At 52.8% G+C, this 20342-nt stretch overlaps 1 protein-coding gene across 2 annotated transcripts; it reads right to left on the bottom strand.

Annotated features, from left to right (window-relative positions):
• Positions 1-6855: 6855 nt before the first annotated feature.
• Positions 6856-17897, bottom strand: TAL1 (TAL bHLH transcription factor 1, erythroid differentiation factor). 2 transcript variants are annotated; one of them, XM_051800000.1, is made up of 5 exons: positions 17760-17887; positions 16260-16409; positions 14658-15086; positions 13820-13911; positions 6856-9439 (listed from the first exon to the last, which is right to left on the bottom strand). In XM_051800000.1, coding segments are annotated over exons 2-5 (942 nt in total). In that variant the 5' UTR covers positions 16262-16409; positions 17760-17887; the 3' UTR covers positions 6856-9020. The 2 variants fall into 2 exon arrangements, with proteins under 2 accessions (XP_051655960.1, XP_051655950.1); XM_051799990.1 differs by lacking the exon at positions 16260-16409 and having other exon boundaries at positions 17760-17897.
• Positions 17898-20342: the final 2445 nt, after the last annotated feature.

Genomic DNA, 20342 nt, shown 5'->3' on the forward strand with positions numbered 1-20342 from the left:
CTCTGCTGAAATCCCAGGAGACTCAGCAGCCTGTGCTTTGCTGGCAGAGCCAACAAGGAACCAGTGACCACAGGCACAGAACCCAGTGCCCCCACATTCCAGGGAGTGGGGACCAGAGGACTAAGACCTCCAGAGCCCAGCTGAGCTGTGGGGAACACCAGCTCTTCTAAACTTTCTCTCTACCTTTCCACCCCAAAGTACAGAATTCTACAGGAAAATAACCACAGTGTTCAAATATAGTGGGTTTAACATAATGGTTGTCAGTCTGTGGTAACTCCAGGAAGACCTGTAGAGGGTGGAAGAGTGGGGAAAGGGAAGGAGAGGAAGAGGGAGGGGAGAGGGAGGGGAGAGGGAGAGGGAGAGGGAGAGGGAGAGGGAGAGGGAGGGGAGAAGGAGGGGAGGGGAGAAGGAGGGGAGGGGAGAAGGAGGGGAGGCTAGGGGAGGGAAGGGGAGGAGAGGAGAGGAGAGGAGAGGAGAGGAGAGGAGAGGAGAGGAGAGGAGAGGAGAGGAGAGGAGAGGAGAGGAGAGGAGAGGAGAGGAGAGGAGAGGAGAGGAGAGGAGAGGAGAGGAGAGGAGAGGAGAGGAAGAGAAAAAGAAAAAGAAAAAGAGGAAAAGAGGAAAAGAGGAAAAGAAAAAGAAAGAAAAGGGGAAAAGGGAAAGGAAAAGGGAAAGGAAGGGGGGAAAGGACAGCCTTTACACACTGTATTTGGAAGACAAGATCCCCCAAGCCCCCACTGCCGGCGCTGCGCTCCCTCTGGCGGCCGCGGGCGGAGCGGCGGGATCGGGGCAGCTCCTGCCCCGTGTCGGCCCCGCGGCGGGGCGGGAGGCGCAGTTGCTGCGGTCTGTCCGATGTGCCGTCTGTCTGCGAGCGGGGGTTCCCCCAGACCTGTTCGCTGAAGGCGCCACCCGGGCGGGGTGAAGGGCTCTGGTGGGACCCCACCGGGAACAGCCCCGCTGGGACAGCCCCTCTGGCACCCCCGGCACTGCGGAGGCGTCGAGTGCGAGCTCCTGCTGCAGGGCGGACGGGCGGGCAGAGCGGTGGTGTTGGCGTTGTCGGCGTGGGGACAGTGTCCCCGCTGGAGGGGACAGACAGGCTCCCGCTCACGCCGCCCCTCTGCCTGTCGCGATGCGGGGTGTGGATGTAGGACCGCATCCCCAGTCCCCGGCGCCTGCACGCAGCGATAGAGGGGGCAGCTCAGAGCAGGACGGAGCCAGCTGGAGGGTGGGTGGCCCCAGGAACGGGCAGACAGCCGAGATAGGAGCAACGGCTGCCACTGCTGGGCCGGTTCAGCCTTCCTGTAACCCTAAGAACACGCTGGGAAAACCATGGTACCTGCTGTGGATGGTTTGGTGCTATTTGACCCAGAAGAAGGGATAAAGCAGCTCAGGGTTTGCTTGGATGAGGCAGAGAGCAGCTTGGGAGTGATTTCTGCTGATGCAGCCAAAAGCAAAACCACCCTGGTGTTTTGTCTGGTGGGGACAACCAGCAGGGCAGTGTGCAAGGGACAGAGGACATGTATGTGAGCATGTCATGGGCTTGGGTGACTTGAAGACACCTGCAGGACTGCATGTCCACATCCATCCAAACGTGTATTTAGGACTGGTGCATCCATGGACATGGCCACAGGTGTGGGACCTGCAAAAATGAGTGTGTGCATTCGTGAGTGTGTTTGTGCCCCATCACACCTGAAATAGCACATGGGCCGTGCATTTGTGAGCAATTAGTGTGCACACTCACCTGTCATGTGCAGGCACAGGTGTTTGTGGAATGTGAGTGTGTTTGTGACTCCTTGTCATACAGGTACTGGTGTGTCACTGCTAACACACCTCAGTGATGTTCCACACTGGAGCCTCATCCAGGCCTGTTCCTTACCTTCCCCCTAGCCCAATATTCACAGGGCACCAGTTCACCAACAAACACAGAGCCTTCCCCACCCCAAGCAGCAGCTTCCCACACACAGCATCCATAATGGCACACTGCTAACAGTCTCCATCTACCTGCCAGGCCACCCACACCAGCCCCCTGCTCCCATTTTAATGCCATTCCTTGGTATGGAGCAGAATGGATGCTCAGAGGAGCAATGCTGTGATGCTGGATAGTTGCAAGATGCACGACTGGGACAGTGTTGATATGTTTTACTTCAGCTCCAGTAGTGTGTGAAGGGATATATCACAGCAAGCAAAGTGCTCTGGAGATGTGACAGCTGCTGTAAAGCATTCCCTTGCTCCCATCCCCTCCCAGGGATCCTTGGATGGGCAGCAGATGAGATCATGGCTGGACCCTTTAGACATACAGGAGGGCCCTGTCTTTGGTTTCTGTGGGCTCTGGGCAAGCCCTGGGGCAGCAGAGTGCTATTCCTGCCCCGGAGACTGTGATGTGGATGGTGATGATGGTGGAAGCAAGACAGCTGTAGGATAGGGCTGGTGCTGCTCCCTTCCCTTCCCTGGGCTTTGGCCATCTCACCAGCTACACCTCTGGGGTTGTTCCCATCCACAAAGGGTGAACAGGGCATCCAGGCAGCCATGCTTCTCTGGCCACTCTAGGCTGTGATGCTTGGCATTTTTTGAGCCATTCACTCCTCCCAAGCCCGGCTCTGGGTCCCACATCAGGAAGGACAATGGCTTGATGGCACCTCACATCTGCCACCTCCTCCAGCTGTCAGCCAGCTCATTTCATATGATGCAATCCAGGATGCTCTGCCATGGCTTTCCCAGACACCTTTGGGCAAGTCCTCAAACCTCTTCCAGCCCAATCACCTCCTCCCCTTGTTTCCAGCATTCCTTTAGCAACACGATGCCAGCAGAAACCTGCCTGTCATTTCGCACCGTGCGTGCACCGAGGAGCACGGTGCCACCGCGGCTTTGCCGGCCTCTTTGCCAAAAGCCCTTTGCTGCAGGGCCCATTCCCACCTTGGCACGGTCAGATTAAGCTGGTGCCATCCAGGATTTACCGGAGAGATGGGCAGGGAGCAAAGACCCCGGCCCGACCACGTGCTGCCGGGCGGGCTCGGCCCCGGCACATCAAAGTGCCGGGGCAGTCTTAACTGTGATCCAGACGCTCCCTCCCATTTCCTGCTGGATTCCCGTCTCGCTCCCTGTGCCCGCATCAGCAAAACAGAGTGCAAAAATAGAGGCTGGGCTTTACCATAACACAATAGTAAATTGTTCCCCGGAAAGGTCACTGGGGCGGCTGAGAATAGCTTCAAGATCAGGGGAAAAGGAATGTCTACCGGGGGGACAAGTTTGAAGCTGCCTGCTGGACCCCCTGTCAGTGGTGCAGGTCCGTCCTCCCGAGCCCCTGCAGCCTCAGGGCATCCTCATCCTTCCCCACCCACCCCCAGCCCTGATGAGCTGTGGGGCTCTCCCCGCACCCAGGGACCAATTTTGGGATGGAAACTGAAAAAAAAAAAAAAAAAGAGTGAGAATAAAGGTGAACGGAGAGGCAGGAGGACCAGAGAGAAAGAGCAGAGGTGGGAGGAGAGAGGGGATCCTGCTTGCTGCTCATCTCCTTGCTGTGTGTGACAGCGTGGTGTCCCCTGGGCATCACTGGCCGGCTGCAGCCTTTGTGCGGCGGTGGGAATGTCAGGGATGAGCCCCGGGATGAAGAGCATATCGAGCAGTCCCAGAGAGCCATAAATTACTCCCTCCTGTTGTCACTGGCCTGTCGTAGCGAAGAGGAGAAGCTTTCTCATCGGTTGCCAGGGTGGGAATGTTTGGGTCCTGTCGTTCCTGTGAGCATATTTAATTCAATTATGTGGGAATGCCCTTAATGAAGCAGGTCCTTGCTCCTGGATTCAGCAGTGTTCCCAGGCAGGGCAGCCAGTGCAGGCTGCCCTCAACATGGCTTTACCAGAAAGGCTGTAATTAAAACCGGACAACGAGGCTTGAAAATAAAATCTACCCAAATTTTGGTTGGTTATGGGGGTTTCTTTGTTTGTTTCTTGCACATCCCTTGCACCTTCTCTTTTATTTATTTCAATTTTATCCTAAAGCCACTTCCTCTCTGTTCTCATTCCCCGGTGTCATCCATACAATGGCAAGGGAAATTTTCTGCCACTGAGAACCTGCCACCAGGTTCCTGCGACACATTAGAATCACGGGTGAACAAAAAATACCCTTAAACACACCTGTTTCAAGCTTGTAAAGAAAACACTGTTTGCCAAAAGGTTTCCTGCACTACAGACCAGAACCCCCATCACCTTGTGGTGCCACCAGTGAGAAATGGTGGCAATGCCAAGGGCAATGCCACCCACAACACCCTCCTGCTGCGCTGATCCCTTCTGTGCCGTGGAAACCAGGGCTCTAAGGTGCTTTTCCCAGCTTTCCTTTCTGTTTTGCATGAACAGAGCTAAAAAAAGAGGTTAGGTTGGGGGTTTTCCCCCATGTATTTGAATCCACAGAGCAGCGCACATCACCATTTGTAACACAACACGGTTGTGAAAGAAATTACCATTTGATGAGAAATGAATTAAATTTTCCACCAGAAAATGAGAATGAGAAGGGCTTCTGAAAATTACTTTTAAAAATAAATGCAAAAGCAGGTGAATATCTGCTGCCTTCTGTGAAATATGCATCTTGGTGGCAGAATAGCAGCAAGGTCCAGATGCTCTGGGGAAGAAGATACAGGAAGAAGGATACTCTTCTCAGCATGGCCAACACAAAGCCACCAGACACCCAGATGGGGACAGAACCCTGGAGAATGTCCCAGCACAGCACCACTCATGGTCTCCCCACCACCAGTGTCAATCAGGAGTGATGCACACTGGCCATCCCACCAGGGAGCAGGTGGCACTGGCAAACTCTCATCCCTTTTCATCGGTTATAGAGCTTATATATGTGCCCAGAGTGGTTTGAAACCTTCGCCTGGAGGATGTTTTTCCTTTTGCTGGTGGCAAAAGCCGTGCGTCCATGAAGGACATTTTAACTGAAGGAAGAAAGAAAGCAGAAGGGGGAGGTGGAAGCAGAATTGCCCTGGTGATGGAAGGAGGGAGGGAGAGATCCAGGAGGTGGGAGGCAGAGATAACCAGTGGCTGAGCTATCAGCTCGTGCTGGGCTGGCAGCAGGGCGAGACGGGTTAAACCAGCTGTGCAGCCCTGATCTCCCAGCTCCAGATAAACACCCAACAGCCACACACTGCCCCACACTTGCCCCGTGCCTGGTCCCAGTGCCTGGGATAAAACCAACCCGGTCCTGGCTACAGGGGCTTTGCTCAGCCTGGTTGTCAAGGGGTACCCCATGTCCCTAGTCTGGGACTGTGCCTGGGCAGGGCTCCCTGCACACCCTGGTTGGAGGTTGAAACGGGGTCCCCTCTTTCACACAGGGGGAAATGACACCCAGAAACTTTAAAAGCAAGAGTTGGCTGCTTATCTGCTGTGGTGGAGGCTTTAGCAGCTAAACTTTTGGAGGTGATGCTTTAAAAAAGCCGAGGATGCTCTAAAAGGCTCTGTTTAAATAAGCAATGAGTCTGAAATTCATAGAAATTAAAGACAAAAAAAATACTTGAGTTACCATTCCTGGTCATCTGCTCTGTGCTATTGGTATGGTGTTGACCACTAGCAGCAGCATGGCGTTTTATGTATATATATATATATATATATAATATATATATATATAATTAGATTATATATGTAATATATATAAAATATTATATTATATATGTAATATATATAATGTATATGAATTAATATTATATATATAATATTATATATATATTAACATACACATGTTCAATGGACTACTTAGCCTGTAAACACTCCCTAATTAATGCTATAATTTTAAAAAAGTATTTGTGCACATGGCTGTGATAACTTTAAAAAAAAAAAAAAAAAGAGGAATTGCAGTCACTGCCTATTAAATCATGGCCGAATTGTCAAAGGAAGTAGCCCGGCCCCCCAGCAGCCCCTTCCTTGCACACTCACCCTCGCCAAAAGGAGGGAAAAGGCCACTGGAGCCTTTGGGGGACCTGCAAATAATGTGCTGGGGGTAAGGGGTCTGGTAACGCTCGCCTGCGGCGGGGGCATTGCTTCATCGCCCGCCTTCCTTCCTGCCGGCCCCGCGCGCTCTTCCTCCCGCCTGCTCTCCCCGAAGAAGCCCAGCCCAGGCTGGACGGTGTGAGTCAAGCAAAGGAAAAAAAAAATAATACGTCCTTTTGCAAGGTTTTTACTGCCTGATTATGACTTTTGGTGGTTGGGAATGGGCCACTCTGGCATCTTCATCCCGCAATGAAATACTGAAGCAGTGATGGGTTCAAGCGATGGGGTGGGACAGAGGCAGACAGCAAGTGGAGGCTGCTTTGTAAAACTTTATTTAGAAATATTCTTGATATATTCATTATATATATATATTTATATATACACACACATTACAACAAATGTGTTTTCTAAATAGCACGTCCACAGAGGGTTTAGACTCAGGGTACCAGGTCTGGTTACTTCATTTCTGCAGAAAAAATGCAGAAATCCAAAGGGAGCGTGGCAGAGAAAGGGAGGGGGCTGAAAAAAAACCCAAAATCGTAAGGCAGGAATTCACTCACACGGTACAACATTGCCCCAGCGCGCCGCTTCCGACAGAAACGGGGGATGATGGTCCGCACAGCGAGAGACGAAGCAGAGAGGAGGAGAGGTGGGCAGAGGAAATGTACCATTCAAATCACAATTAAGTACAACTGTACATACCCCAGGAGACCTTACAGTGTGCTCTGCCAAGGGCTACGAGCAGGCACGTGTGTGTATGTGTGTGTGGGGGTGTTTGAGGGTGCTGCCAAAGTTGTACCATTTTCCCAAGTATTCAGTTACCAAAAAAGATTTAAACAAAAAATAATAAATTTGTGCGGAATGAGGAATTTCTAGATGTTGGTTTTGGGTTTTTTTTGTCTCGCAATAGTTTAATAAAAAGGTTGTAAAGGGTTATTCTGAGACCAAGAATGGCTTTACCTGTGTGACAGCATCCTCCTCTCTCCCCAGAGGGTCCCCTGGCAGCCCCCAGTGCTTGCCTTTCCTACCCCTGGCACCAGTACCAGCCCAAACCTCTTCCTCAGTGTCACTTTGTCACCTGCCAACACCTCTTCCCTGGCACAGCCCTGCAGATAACCCCTTCTAGTAAAAAACCCCATGCATGGACAATCCAGACCCAGGAAGTTTTCCTTCTTTTCCCCAATTTAAGATGGGGGAGATTGGCGCGTTCCAAGATTTGGGGTCTTGTAAATCCTTACATGGGCCAGGATCCCCTCTCAGGCAACTAATTCCACCTAATAAGCCAAGCCACATGCCAGACTCTTAACTATTATTTACAAAGAGGCATCAGAACCAGGCAGGGATGGAAATGACAGAGCTCTGAAATAAGCCTGGATGGGCTTGCAGACACCCACTTAAATTCTCTGTGTTCCTTTGTACCTCAGCATCCTTGGGAAGAAACAAGTGAGGTGGAAGGTGTCCCCACTTAAAAAGATTTATCCCCTTCCAAAGGATGTTTGTGTGTGGTTTGTTGGTTTTGGTTTTTTTTTTACTGTAGCACTGTAGAGATTTCTGTGCCTTCTCTGCAGAAGGAGAGGATGGACTTGGGGCAATTGCCCCATCAGGCAGTGGGTGGGTGGGTGGGAAATGATGGGATTGATGTGGTGATAGCACAGTGTGGTCCTCAGCTCCCAGCCCCCACAGCAGCAGCCTCCTGGTCCTCAGTCCTTCTGTTTCCCAAACACCCTCCCAGGGGGGCAGCAGGGATCAGAGGACCATCTCAGTCACAAATATCAACTTTGCAGCAACCTGAGCACTTGGGAATGGAGGCTAATCCCACCACTGTTGTTAGTGCTTCCCCTGCAAGGTTCAGAGAGGCTGTGAACTCCTACCAATCTCATCAGTAAGGACCTCCCTAAGGCCAGAATAAATCCAGCACTATGGTCCATACTGTGGGCATTGGCACAGCTGAACCACCACCATTTTCACACAATAAAATCAAAAACTTGAAAGCATACCATTAAAACCCTTTTATATTCCTATGTACACGCACACTGTTGATACATCACTGACTCCTTTTGCCTTTTTGTTGCTTTTTGATCATAAAAATCCTCCAGTCCAAGGAGATACTCCACTAGCAAGTATTTTTTTCCCCTACCAATTCTGAAATTCATCTTTCTTGAGAGAAATTCTGGCCCTAAGAAACCACTGGGAAAGCTCTAGTAGACCACAACAGGCTTGGAGCTCACCTGCTGAGTGTTACCAGCAGAAGAATTAGGGACTGGGAGGGTGGCAGAAAACACCTATGTACCTTTTCATTCAATGGATACTGCATGACAGTGTTAAACAGAAGTAATCCCACGTCATAAATACTACAACCCCAAACAATTCAAAGTTAGGTAGAAGGGAAAGGAGGAAAGGGGAAGAAAAAAAGGAAAAAAAAAAAGAAAAAAAGAAGAGAGAAAGAAATAGTCTTAATCCTTTTAATAGTTCTTTTGCTGAGGGTATTTTTTCACCTCTTTAAAAAGATACAGACAAAAGCTCTCGGACAACAGGAACACGTGGCCCCAGCTCCTGTTCAGACCAGCTGTGTGTGCCACAGGCTGGAGAAGTGTTGCACTGGCATGATGCAGCAGTCTCCAGCACCACGTGGAGCAGGAAAGCATCGGTGGCCTCTGCCAGCAGTGAAAGAGGAGTTTCATGCCTCAACCAGGTGACTGTTTAAAAAGCAATGGTCATCAAACGGTCTGAAAGCCCTCTGAATGCTGGAGAGGCGCTGGCCACGTCTCCTCCCCCTCCTCAGGGTCACGTCACGAGCAGTATGTACAATGAAGATGACTTCAACGCTTTTCTTCTTTGTACGATCACGTACCTAAATACTGAACGTCCATCTGGGTTGGTCTCGTCCTCAGCCAACGTTCCGGCCGCTCCGCCCCGGGCTGGGGAGAGTGGGGAGCCCGAGTTCCCGGGGAAAGGCAGAGTCACAGATCCCGCGAGCACAAGTTCCAGCATCCTCACGCTCGGGCCTTGCCTCTCCCCCTCGGTGCTTGGGGAGCAGTGCCAAGGTCATCACCGCTGCGCGTTGCCTTCTACGGGGAGGATGGCGTGGTGCAGGCTCCGCGTGTGCTTCGAGTCCAGCGTTTCGTGCTCTTCCGTGAAGCTGTCCGGGCTCGCCGCTCCGTCTAAAGAACTTCCACAGCTAGAGTTAGGAGACAACATGTCCTGCAGGAGGTCTTCCTGGACTATCCCAGAGTCTTTGTTCACTTTGCCCCTTTGGTTTCCTTCTTCCTCCTGGTCGTTGAGCAGCTTGGCCAGGAAGTTGATGTACTTCATAGCCAGGCGCAAGATCTCGTTCTTGCTCAGTTTTTTGTCGGGCGGGTGGGTGGGGATGAGCTTGCGGAGCTCTGCAAAGGCTCCGTTGACGTTCTGCTGCCTCCACCTCTCCCGGCTGTTGGTAAAAATGCGGCGAACCACCTTCGTGTGAGGACCTGGAATTCCAACCAGATAGAATTAGGAGCAGGGAATAACAGGTCAGGTTTACTTTGCTGTTTCCCAAATTGACTAACTGACTTATTCTGGTGACTGACATCAGCAAGGCGGTGAAACAAGAGTTTCCAGCTAACTGGAAGCTGAGATGATGAGTTGAGATATCCATAACTTCTACTGAATCCAGTGGAAGGGAAAAATGGAATTGCATCTTTTGGGTGTCTCCTCAGATGCGTAAATTTACCTCTCCAAGGAGGAAGGCTTAAGCCATGACACGTGTGCAGAAGGCTGCTATGCTTTTAGGGTATCTCAGCTCATCAACAAGGGTAACTCAGCAACAAAGGTCCTATTAAAAGCTGATCTCACTAGATAGTTTTATTTTGTATTGCAAAAGTGTCTAAAGGACACACCATGGAGACAGGAGGAAATTGGCTTGAGCAGAGGCTTTGACAACTCTAAGATCCAGAGACCCTCCCTGCTGCAGGCAGGATCCAGTGCTGAGAGAGACCATAGGATTGCCACCAGCCCCTCTGGGTGTTTTGTATGAAACAGGATGGTGGAATTTGTCCCATAGCAATGAGGACAGGTAGCAATGTGACCCACAGAGTGAAGGCAGTGTCCTTGCTGGAAGGGTGATCATGAAGGAGGATGAAACAGTTTCACAGCTGAACCGAGGGCCTCCTGCTCTCTCTACATATCACTGCCACAGGGCAAAAACTCCCTCTGACACTAACTGGAGAAGTGAAAACATTGTTTAGTTACATGTGAATTCCAATTAAATCCCTGACATTTTACAGCCGTATTTCTGACAGAGCATGTTACACAGGATGGACACACAGAACACACCAATTCTCCTTTCAGATCACCAGAGTAACTCCTCTTGCCTTGAGAAAAATATTCCTTCTGTGCTAGAAGGGACCCAAAAGTACATCTACTCAAAATATACTGTGCTACAGGAGGACAATTCTGTAAATCAGGATTGCAGGTCCTTGGGTCCATGGAAACCTGCTCACATAAGGGGACACCACCATAAGATGCTTTTATTACTACAGCCTTTCCATCCTCATCTCCAGGAGACATCAACAGTGGAAGGTCACATCAATCTCATGGAAATCTGGGAGACTGACCATGGCAGAAACTCCTAAAGGGTGGGAAGCATCACATAAAATGAAAATCATCACAGAATGTGAAGCAAAGACTTGTAGGTAACACATCAGTGAGTTGTACCCCAAAGGACTGTGGAATCCCCATCCCCACGGTCTCTCCCTTGTACTCCCCACATTGAGACACTTGCCTAATTACTCCCTTCTGGAGGGAGCAAGTCCCTGGCTGTGGGAAGCAGTTTAAGCTACAGCTCTGCCATCACCCAGCAAAACCAGCACCCTGTGGGACATTTAAACATCATTATTCTTGTCTAGCAAAACTCTTGGCTGCCTTGACTGTGACAGAGCAGCTGAACAAATGTGACTTTGAAAGCATGCTACTAGGCTGCACCTCGACAGATTCCACCCTCCACAACACAAGAAGAGGAATCCCACATTCCAGCTGATTAAACACCATCACACTTCACTCCTTTCAGGGGAAACTGAGTCCCTTCAGTCCAGCACATCACACAGAACACCCTGCACTGCAGGGTTTGTATGCGGACACATTCCCAAAGAGCCAGGTTAAAGGTGCCACCTTCTCCAGAGTGTGAGCAGCCACTTCTCCTTACAGCATGCTCAGGAGCAGGGAGGCCTCCAAAATCACAAAGAGCCCCTGGGATAAGCTGGGGGATATAGAAATGAGAAACGCATCTTCTCTGACCTCTAAGATTCCAGTCTGATGCTTTAATAAAGGTAATATTGACCCCTAAACAGCACATAATGCCCTTTGTATGAATTAATTTGCAAGAGCTCATGGAAAGGGAAGGCCTCTTGTCCCTGATGTGCACAGTCTGCTGTGCTACAGGATTGTGGTGGGGACCAAGGGGACCTCAACAGCACTATTAAGAAGGCATTGAAGAATGTGCTATAACCCACTACAATAATACAACAATTTTAACACTTCAATGCTGTTTCCAGAAAAGATAAAGAAACCAGCCTTGAATCCAGAAGAAGAAGCAGCTTAAAACCCATATACTCCCATTAGGTTATAAGAAAAAAAAACCACATTGGATATTGTTTATTAAAAACCAAACCAAACCAAAAAAAGACCCCAAAACCACCTCGAGAGACTTCCAGTCTTCACAGGCTTCAAACATATATCTGTGTTCACTGAAAGTTGACAACTAAAAGGCATCTATTCATAAACAGGTCAGAAATCAGAAAAAAAAGACTTGTTCATTTTCATCCAGGGGTACCCAAACCAAGCTCCAGTATATAACACAAATTCTGACACCACTCATATTCTTGATTCCTGCATGAACTGAATTAACAATATCTTTTGCAAAGAGGTCAGGTTTGGGCCAAAACATGTCAAGCAATGGAGAAAATTAAAATGCCCCATAGCTGTGTTATAATAGAAGATCTATTTCTTATAAAGAAATTTGCCTCATAATTAATTCAAGCAGTCAGATGAGAATTTTTGCCTGGATTTTGTTCCAGTTGATTGACTGATGCTTTTAAAATTGTAATTAGAGATCTAAGGAAAACTAATAAAAAGATGAGCTTCCGAAGTTCCAGGATATACTTTTTTACTGATACTTTTTCACGTTTTTATCTCCATTTATAGCTATTTTTAAAGAAGATATTAAATGCAACGAACTTTCCACAAAATAGATAAAGGAATAGTTGCAAAAGAATTCCACTCATTTCCTTACAGGGAAAACCAAACACCAAGTGCCCGGCAAGACTTTTCTGCCCTTCTGCAGCTCCCAAGGGCTGGGGACTCTGAGGAGTGATGCTCCTGTGTGCCACAGATGTCACCTGGCAGGTGACCACCAGAGCAATAAGCAAAGCCCATCAGACCACACAGACGCTTCAGCATGGGATGTACATTCCTGCAAATTGCTCCTGTTTAGACGGCATTGTCTGACACATGTTTTTCTCCCCCCAAAAAATCTTGAACCCCGTCTTGGAAATTCACATGAGCCAGAACTTTCAGGATTGGGCCCAATCCGTACACCTGAATCAAAGAACATATCCAAAAACTTGGCTGCAACCAAGTATGTCTGTAATTCTTAACACCTAATTAAATAGCAAGTCAAAAGCTTTAGTCGGACAATGTGATTTGATGGACTTTTCATCGTAACCATTAAGCCCCAGAACTGAAAGCCAGACAAAAAGCCCTTCTTGTGCCAGGGCTGTGACATCCCCCTGTCCCACGGGACTCCGGTCTGAAAGGACCAGGAGAGCACAGAGTGGGGAGAAAGAGACTGATTAATGCAGATAATACCCTGAGCCCGTCATTTCGGGCTGTATTGTTTTAGAGTGCTGTGGATTAGGATTTGATCTTAGGTTAGCCGAGTAGAAGGCACAGCTAGCTAAAAAGAAGGAAAATAATTGTCCGGCAATTGTCCGGCAGTGTTTACAATTGCTAAAGAGAAAACACGTTTCAATGGATCTCGTGTGTACGGGCTGTTAACTCCGCGGATGAACGGGTTGGCCTTCCACGTGTAAATTGTTCTTGCGAACACCCCTTTGCGTGGGCAGCGCTGCCACCTGCACGCCGCATCCCGCACCCCACGCCGGCTGCCGGGGAGCAGGCAATGGATCCTGCACTGCCTTCTCCCTCCTTTCCATTCTCTGAAACTATCCCGCGGCTCTGACAGGAATGCCCATGCCCGGGATCTCTGCTCAGACACCAGACTGTCACCCGTATTTGCTCCCGCGCTCTGCCACGGGATATTTCTCCACGGCAGACAGCAGCAAGGTGTGGATGTACACTGAATTAAAATGCAAAAGGCAATCCCATTGCGCCCTTGCAGACCTCAGCACAGGGTTAGCTCTTTGCTTCCAGGCAGTTTAAAGGCAGGTTGTCCTTTCCGCCCAAGGCTGTGGTCTGCATTGCGAATGTCTCCTGGCCGAAAGGGTTTACAGACACAGCATCTCACTGCAGGGGCCCTGATCTGAACTTCAACAAAGACTTACATTTAGGGTCTTCCTTCGGATTTGATCTCTGAGGGGTGTAATTAGCCATTACACTGAACTGCTTCACTGGGTGAAGTCAAACCCACCGAGCACGCTGCTGGGCGTTAGTGGGGACGGGTGTGGGCTCCACTATCCCGAACCTTACGGCAGAGACACCCTGACTCCCTCGCATTTCACGGTTTGGGGCTTTAGTCCTTTTGTTATTTGTTATTCGGGGATTTAATCCCGGACTATGGCGCCGTCCAGCAACTTGCCCCCCTCAGCAGAAGGGGATCCCCCTAAAGACCTGGCTCAGGGGCGAAATGCTCTCACCGTCGGTGATCTCCATCTCGTACGGAGACGGTCTCCGCTTCACCCGGTTGCTGCCGTACATGGAGAAGGAATCCGGTTCGCCGAAAAACCCGCTGCAAACGAAAGGCAGAGAGGCCGTGAGGACACTCCGGCATCCCCCCGCCCCGGCTCCCGGTGGGGGGAGGCAGCGTCCGGGGGCAGCTCGGGGTCGGCGGGAAGCAGAGCTGCTCCGTGACCTCGGAGCGAGCTCACGGCTCACGAAGCCGAGCCCTGGGTCGTGAGGCGACACGACACGCGGCCGCCTGGGGACACGCAGCGAGGGACGCCAGCCCCCCGTGAGCAGGGGGATGTGGGCAGCTTGGAATATCCGGGCTGGAGGCTCCAGGCAAAACCCACCCGCATCCCCGCGGCTTTGTGCCCTCCCGCAGGCGGGTGCGAACGTCCAGCCGGGCCGGGTCCGCACCGGGTCCGTCCCCGCACCCCCCGGGCTGGCCCAGCTCCTGCCAAAGCCTTTGCTGTCCCTTGCGCTTATTTGAGGGACTCGTCGGAGGACAGAGAGTCCGAGGAGCTAAACCAGCTCTGGCCCGTTTACTGATGGACTCCCTTGCTCTGCCCGGGACATTTCTACTGCGTTTTTTTTTTTCTAGGAATGACAGTTTTTCGTTTCCTCTTTTTTTCCCCCCCCCTCTCTGCCCTTTTCCCTTTCTTCCTTTGCAAAGTTGCATGCAAACCCGCGATGACTAAGCCCCGAGCCCCGCTCGGAAGAAGAGATGCTGCAGCTCCCCTCTCTTCCTCGCACCTCCCTCCCTCCCTCCCCGGCACCGCATTCGAGCGGGGCACCCCTCGGGGAGACACGGACCTGTTGATGGTGGCCAGCGGCTGGCCCAGGTTGTAGAGCATGGCCCTGCCGTGGGGCTGCAGCGGGAGCGCGGGGGGGCTCAGCTGCACCATGCGGGCCTCGCAGGCGGCCTCGGCGGCGCGGCACGGCTCGGCACCCGGCGCTCTCTGCATCGCCTCTCCCGCCGCCTCCCGGCCTTTTATGTCCAGGGAGCCCCCCCGGCGCACCAGCTCGATGACGGGCACAGGGGCGGCGGGGGGCCCGGGGGAGGGCCGGCCCGCCTCCTTGGACGCCCCGTTGAGCAGCAGCTGGGGGTCCGCCGGCGCCTCCATGCCCCCGCGGCTGCTCTCCGGCTCGCTCGTGGTCTCCGCTTCCGAGTCGTGCCGCCGGGGGGGGCGGGCATCGCGGGGGTCACTGGGGGGCGGCGGGGCGGGCGGCCTGTCCATCGTCCTGCGGAGAGAGGCAGCGGTGAGGGGCGGTCCCGCTTTGGGGAGGGGGGTTTACCCCTCCGCAGGTACCGCCCCGACGGGGGTGGCCGCTTCGGGGCTCGGACTTGGCCGGTGAGAAACGGGGGGAGTTACTAATCACCCTAAAATCATTTAGAGTTTGCTGGCGGCACCGGGGGGTCTGCGAGTCCACCCCGCCCGAGCCGTGCGGGGCCGTGACGTCACGGAGCGGCCCTGCCGTGACGTCACGGAGCCTGGCGGAGCGGTGCGGCACTTTTGACGTCCCGCAGCGCCCCGGTCCCGCAGGACGCACCACCGGACCCGACCCCCCATCCCCCGGTACCCGCGGAGCGGTGGCACTGTCGGGGCGGCCGGTGCAACGAGAAGGGCTCGGCCAGCGCCCGGCGCACCGAGTTAAATTATGCGGCCAAATGATGGAGGAGGCACAGCGCGCGCCCCCGCTTTTTTGCGGGGTACTTCTCTCCACATCGGGGGCCCCGGCGGTGTTTGCCGACCTGCGGAGTCAGCCCGACCGCGGCCCGGCCTGCCGGCAGCGGCCTCAGCCTCAAGAGTGGCCCCTTTTCCTCCCGTATCTAGTTTTTACTATTATTATTATTCGTAAAACAGTGAAATATACCCGAAACCACTTTTTGGGGGAGACGGGGTTAAACCAGCCCCCAACGGAGCCAATCCCCCGCGCATTCACTACAGCAGGAAGGAGGAAGGGGCCCGGCCGCGGACGCACACAGCATTGTCCCCTTTCTCGCATAGAACGAATGCTGTCGCGACAGGGCACCTCGCGCCGAGGGCAGGCAGCGATATGGAGATTATTGCCATGCTTTTTCTCCCACATATCCCCTCGTTCGCTTTCAGATGTTTTGTTCGTTTGTTTGTTTGTTTGGTTTATTTTTTCCCCATATAAATAGGGAGCTTCACGGAGCAGGGAGCTGCCGCCCATCCTTCTCGCTCCTTTGCCTTGGGTAATTTTTTCCCCGTTTTTGATGGGCTGAATTGCGAGAGAAATCCCATTTTTTTGCCATATCTCACCATCTCTCTGAAAAATAAAAAAAAACCCAGCCACCCGACATAAAGCACAAGCTCCCTGCCTTCCCTCCAACCCTCTAGAAAGAAAAATCTAATTGCCTATTCCGATACTGTATAGGAAGAGATTACTCACATGTGTCATATTTAAGTAGGGACACCGCAAGTCTCTCCTGTTTCAACAAAAGCGCTCTCAGTGTCAGGCTGAATTTACTCCTCCCACCTCAAGGTACTTACGACTTTACAGAGAGGAAGGACACCCGCATCGGGATAAAACTGCTAAATCCTGGGAGGAAGAGAAGGGGGGGGAGAAAAAGAGGAGAGGGTGGATCTCGTGGGTCCGGATTGCCAAAGATCAGTGGAGAGAGAAGGGTGCAGGGGAGAGGGAAGGAGGGAACAGCACCCCGGGGCGGCCCCTGTGACAGGGGACAGTGGCCACCCCCGGGTCCCCCCCCGCCGCCGCCGGGAGCCGCCGCCTCGCACAAGGGACCACAACGAGCGACGGGCACGGCCTGGCGTGGAAAAAAAAATAAACAACAACAAAAAAAAAAAGCCTGAAAAAAAAAGGCCCTAGGTTTGGGGCGAATTGGGTGTTTTTTTGGATACATTGCAAGCCCGATCTCTCCGGGAGGAAATCCCAGACGGGCCCGGACACGGGGTTGTTTTTCTCCCAGTGGGCTCGCACGAAGCGGCCGCGGTGACGGCGTTTCTCCCGCGTCCGGCTGGAAAATTTAATTCCTAAAGGGGCAAATTAAATTCCTCAAAGGGCCGGTTACCAGGTGCGCTCCCGGCCGAGGAGCCGCGACAGCCGGGACCGGGCCGGCAGCGGGGTGAGCCCGCTCCCCGCCGCCGAGCAACAGGAAGGCGAGGCCGGTTCCCCCCCCCGCCAACGAAATCACGAAAAATAAGGTTTATCTCTTTGTAAAAAAAAAAAAAAAAAGAAAAAGAAAAAGAAACAATCCCGATTGTGTCTTCCTCCGCTTTCGTTAAAAACGAAATACATAAACCCGCACAGATATCTGCGGTATTTTGCCCTAAATTGGAGTGGTTTCGTTTGGAGAAATGGAGGGGGGGGTAATAATTCCCCGCCTGCTCGTTTCTGCTCCGCAAAATCCTTTTGTTTTCCAGCAGCCGATCGGCAGGAAATTTCCAGCCCGAAAGCGCACCTCTCCCGCCGGTCGTTTGTAGGGAAATCGCCCCAAAACGAAGGGGTGAGAGGGAGCGGGATATGGGGGGACCCCCCTCCCGGGAAGAAGCGGTCAGACTCTGGCCGTCGGCCATGCCGTGTCCTGGTGTTTTTCCCTTGGGAGAAGCTGGGGGACCTGGGCCCAGTGGGTGCTTCACACCCGCGGCCGGTCCCCGGGGGTCCCGGGGCGGTGGGGGTATCGCACCCCACAATTTCAAAGGGGAAAGCGCGTTCTCCTCCTCACCCATCCCGCATCAAAGAATAAAAAAAAAAAGATTAAAACCCAGCGGCGGAAAAAGGTTTTGTGTTTTTTTTTCCCTGCTCGTCTGCCTCTCACATGGGGTAGAAGCCCCCCCCAAAGCCCCCTCGCTGCCCGCCGGAGCCCCCCAAAACCCCATTCCGCCGCCCGCACCGCCCAGCTCGCTGCAGGGCCGATTCCTCTTTACTCACCATTTGCTTTTCATTGGGAAAAGTGAGTGGAGCCATTTTGTGGCCTACGCATCGTGGCTATATTTGTAGTAAGTGTTGGGTGGCTTCAGCTGGGTAGGCTCTAATTCCACATCACGTCCAGTTTCCTATTTAGTATGGAGAGCGGAACACTACTGCAATGTGGCCGAGAGAGATAAAACCCCAGCAGTGGCCCGCCTGCCCTGATAAGCTTCTAAACCCATTATTTATGAAATGATTCATTATTATTTGGCAATTTTATCGAAGGAAAGCGGAAAATTATTGCAGGGATATGCATAGGAATAACTCCGGAATGCATGCCTTCTAGCTTTTTATGTGTGTGTGCTTAGATGCTCTTAAAAAGACACTGCAAAAAAAAAAAAAAAAAAAAAAGTAATAAAAAATTGCACTGTGGCTGCCCGCATCTGAATAGTGATTCTTTATTTTAGTCCTCTTGGAGGTTATTATGCCCCTGTTTCCCCCCCTCCCTTTTTTTTTTATTATTATTAAATATGGAACACCTACTCCGTTCTTAATTAAATTTAATGAGCCAAAATAAATTGTTGGAGATGCTGAGAGAGGGGGAAGGGGTGTGTGCTGCTTTGGGACGAGAGGAGGTAAATAAAGCACATCTAGAGGAGATGTTTTGGAGAGAAGTGTCCCCATCCCCAGCCTTTCTCCCCCCGTCCTGTGTGTTTTTGCTAAAGGGCTGAACTGGGACGAGCTCCCCGTATTCTCTCCAGTGCTGGGGCCGGGGGAGTCCCAGCATCCTTGCGAGGCTGGGGGATGCTGGGGACTGGGAGCAGAGCAGGTACCCAGCCGGCACCTTTCGCCCTCGAGAAATTTGGGATGTAAGCGGAGCAGCCTGGAGGAGAGGGATTTGGGGAAGGGGAGACAGGGCCTTGGGTCTCCCTGTAGCAATGTGGGGCAGCCAGAGGGGCTCGGGTCCGTCTGCGCGCCCCGTCGGGGAAGGGGCTCGGCCCTGCCGCGGGGGTCTCCAAGCCCGGGTGGACAAGGACTCCCGGGCCTTCCCAAAGCCGCCGTGCAGCCGGGGCGGCTGCCAGGGACGGGAGGCGGGCGGTGCGGGGATCGCAGTGCCCTGCGTGGGGGCCGCAAGGCAGTGGGAAGAGTGAAACCCTTCCCGAAATGCCAGAGGCTCCCGGCATGGAAAGAGGGGAGGAGGGGGGCCACTGTAGGGTCGCAGACCCCTTCCTCCGGACGCCCACGGGTAAAGCGGTCCTAAAGGCTCCTAAAGGGAGAGGATTTTCGACAGCTCGGGGATCGGCCTGCGCGGGAACAAAAAGTCAACGAAATCTCCCCCGGCGCGGGGTGGGAAGGAGGGGGCCCGGGCTGAGCGCCTCCCGGAACGCCCCCCGGTCCCTGCTGGGGGGTTTGGGCGAGGTGGCGGCCCCCGGCCGTGAGCGGAGCGCGGGGCTCGGGGGAGAAGCGGCGGCGCGGACCGGCCGCACCTGCCCGTGCGTGGCGGGGGCGGCGGCGGGGCTGGGGTGCGGGGTTCGCTATTGTCTCCCCGCCACCTGCACACCCTCCCGCAGGGGGGAAATGCCGGAGCTGTTATTCTTCCTTTCACTCCTTCCCCTCAGCCTCCCGCTCTGGACGCGGCCGTGGGAGAGGTTTCCCCAAGCTCCCCCCGCGGCACGGCCGGGGCCGGGGCCGTGTCCCGGCCGGCAGGAGCCCGCACGATGCCGGCAGCGTGAGTGGGGCGGCGGGGCAGGGGCGGTCACGACGCGCCGGAGAGCCCGCCGTGCCTCCCGCCAGGAAACACGACCATTTTCAAGCCGGCTCCTCTCACCAACAGGAAGCGTTAAAGATAGAACAGCCGGGGCTGGGCGGGGGAGATTAGGAAGCCGAGCATCTTCTGAGCACCGAGGGCCGCTGCGGGGCCATTCCCAGCCGTGCCGGTCCCCGCTGCGATGGGAGCCGTGGCCGAGCTCGACCCACCTCCGCCCGCACGGCAGTCCCACCCCGAGCCTGAGGGGACCCACGTGCGGCACCTTTCCCTGCCCCTGCCCTGCCTCGGGTGGGCTTCCCGGCCCCTCACCACGCTTTCGCTAGACAAGAGGTAGCAAGTCCTGCAAACAGAGTGGGGAGAACCAAAAAGATACGGAGTAAAGCAGTCAGTGATGCTCCGAGGAGGACCAGCACCTTTTAATCAAGCACTATAAAGATCTTTTATTATAATTAAAGATAGCTAGAAATCACAGAAGAAAAATAAAAAAAAACACCCCAAACCCAAAACACTAAAATCTTAAACTGTGCTGCCCCACCCCCATGTCATTCCCTTGTGAGCCAGTGCTTGAATTTGGGCCCCATTGCCCAGTTAACAAAGCCAGACCTGGCTTTCCATGTGTTTTTTACTTCAAACTGCAGTAGATGCTTCAGGAAAAAAAAAAAAAAAAAGAAACACTCAGACATCTTGAAATTACTCAGCACCACACTATGAAAAGAAAATGCTGCTTTAGGGAAGGGTGGTTTTTTGTTGCTTTGGTCAAGTAAATTAATGTTTCGCTCGCTCAGAGGTTGCTGTCCAAGATTATATGATTTGTGTAACTTAATATAACACCACGC

The sequence above is a fragment of the Manacus candei genome, unplaced genomic scaffold, assembly GCF_025592945.1.
Source record: "Manacus candei isolate 608988 ecotype Guabito, Panama unplaced genomic scaffold, ASM2559294v1 h1tg000005l, whole genome shotgun sequence".
Taxonomy (NCBI): Eukaryota; Metazoa; Chordata; class Aves; order Passeriformes; family Pipridae; genus Manacus; species Manacus candei.

Coding starts and splice junctions, on each gene's coding strand:
- TAL1 (XM_051799990.1), bottom strand. Junction 13,912..14,657: donor CCGCTGGCCACCATCAACAG/GTCCGTGTCTCC, acceptor TTTCGTTTGCAG/CGGGTTTTTCGGCGAACCGG. Junction 9,440..13,819: donor CGAGATGGAGATCACCGACG/GTGAGAGCATTT, acceptor TTGGAATTCCAG/GTCCTCACACGAAGGTGGTT.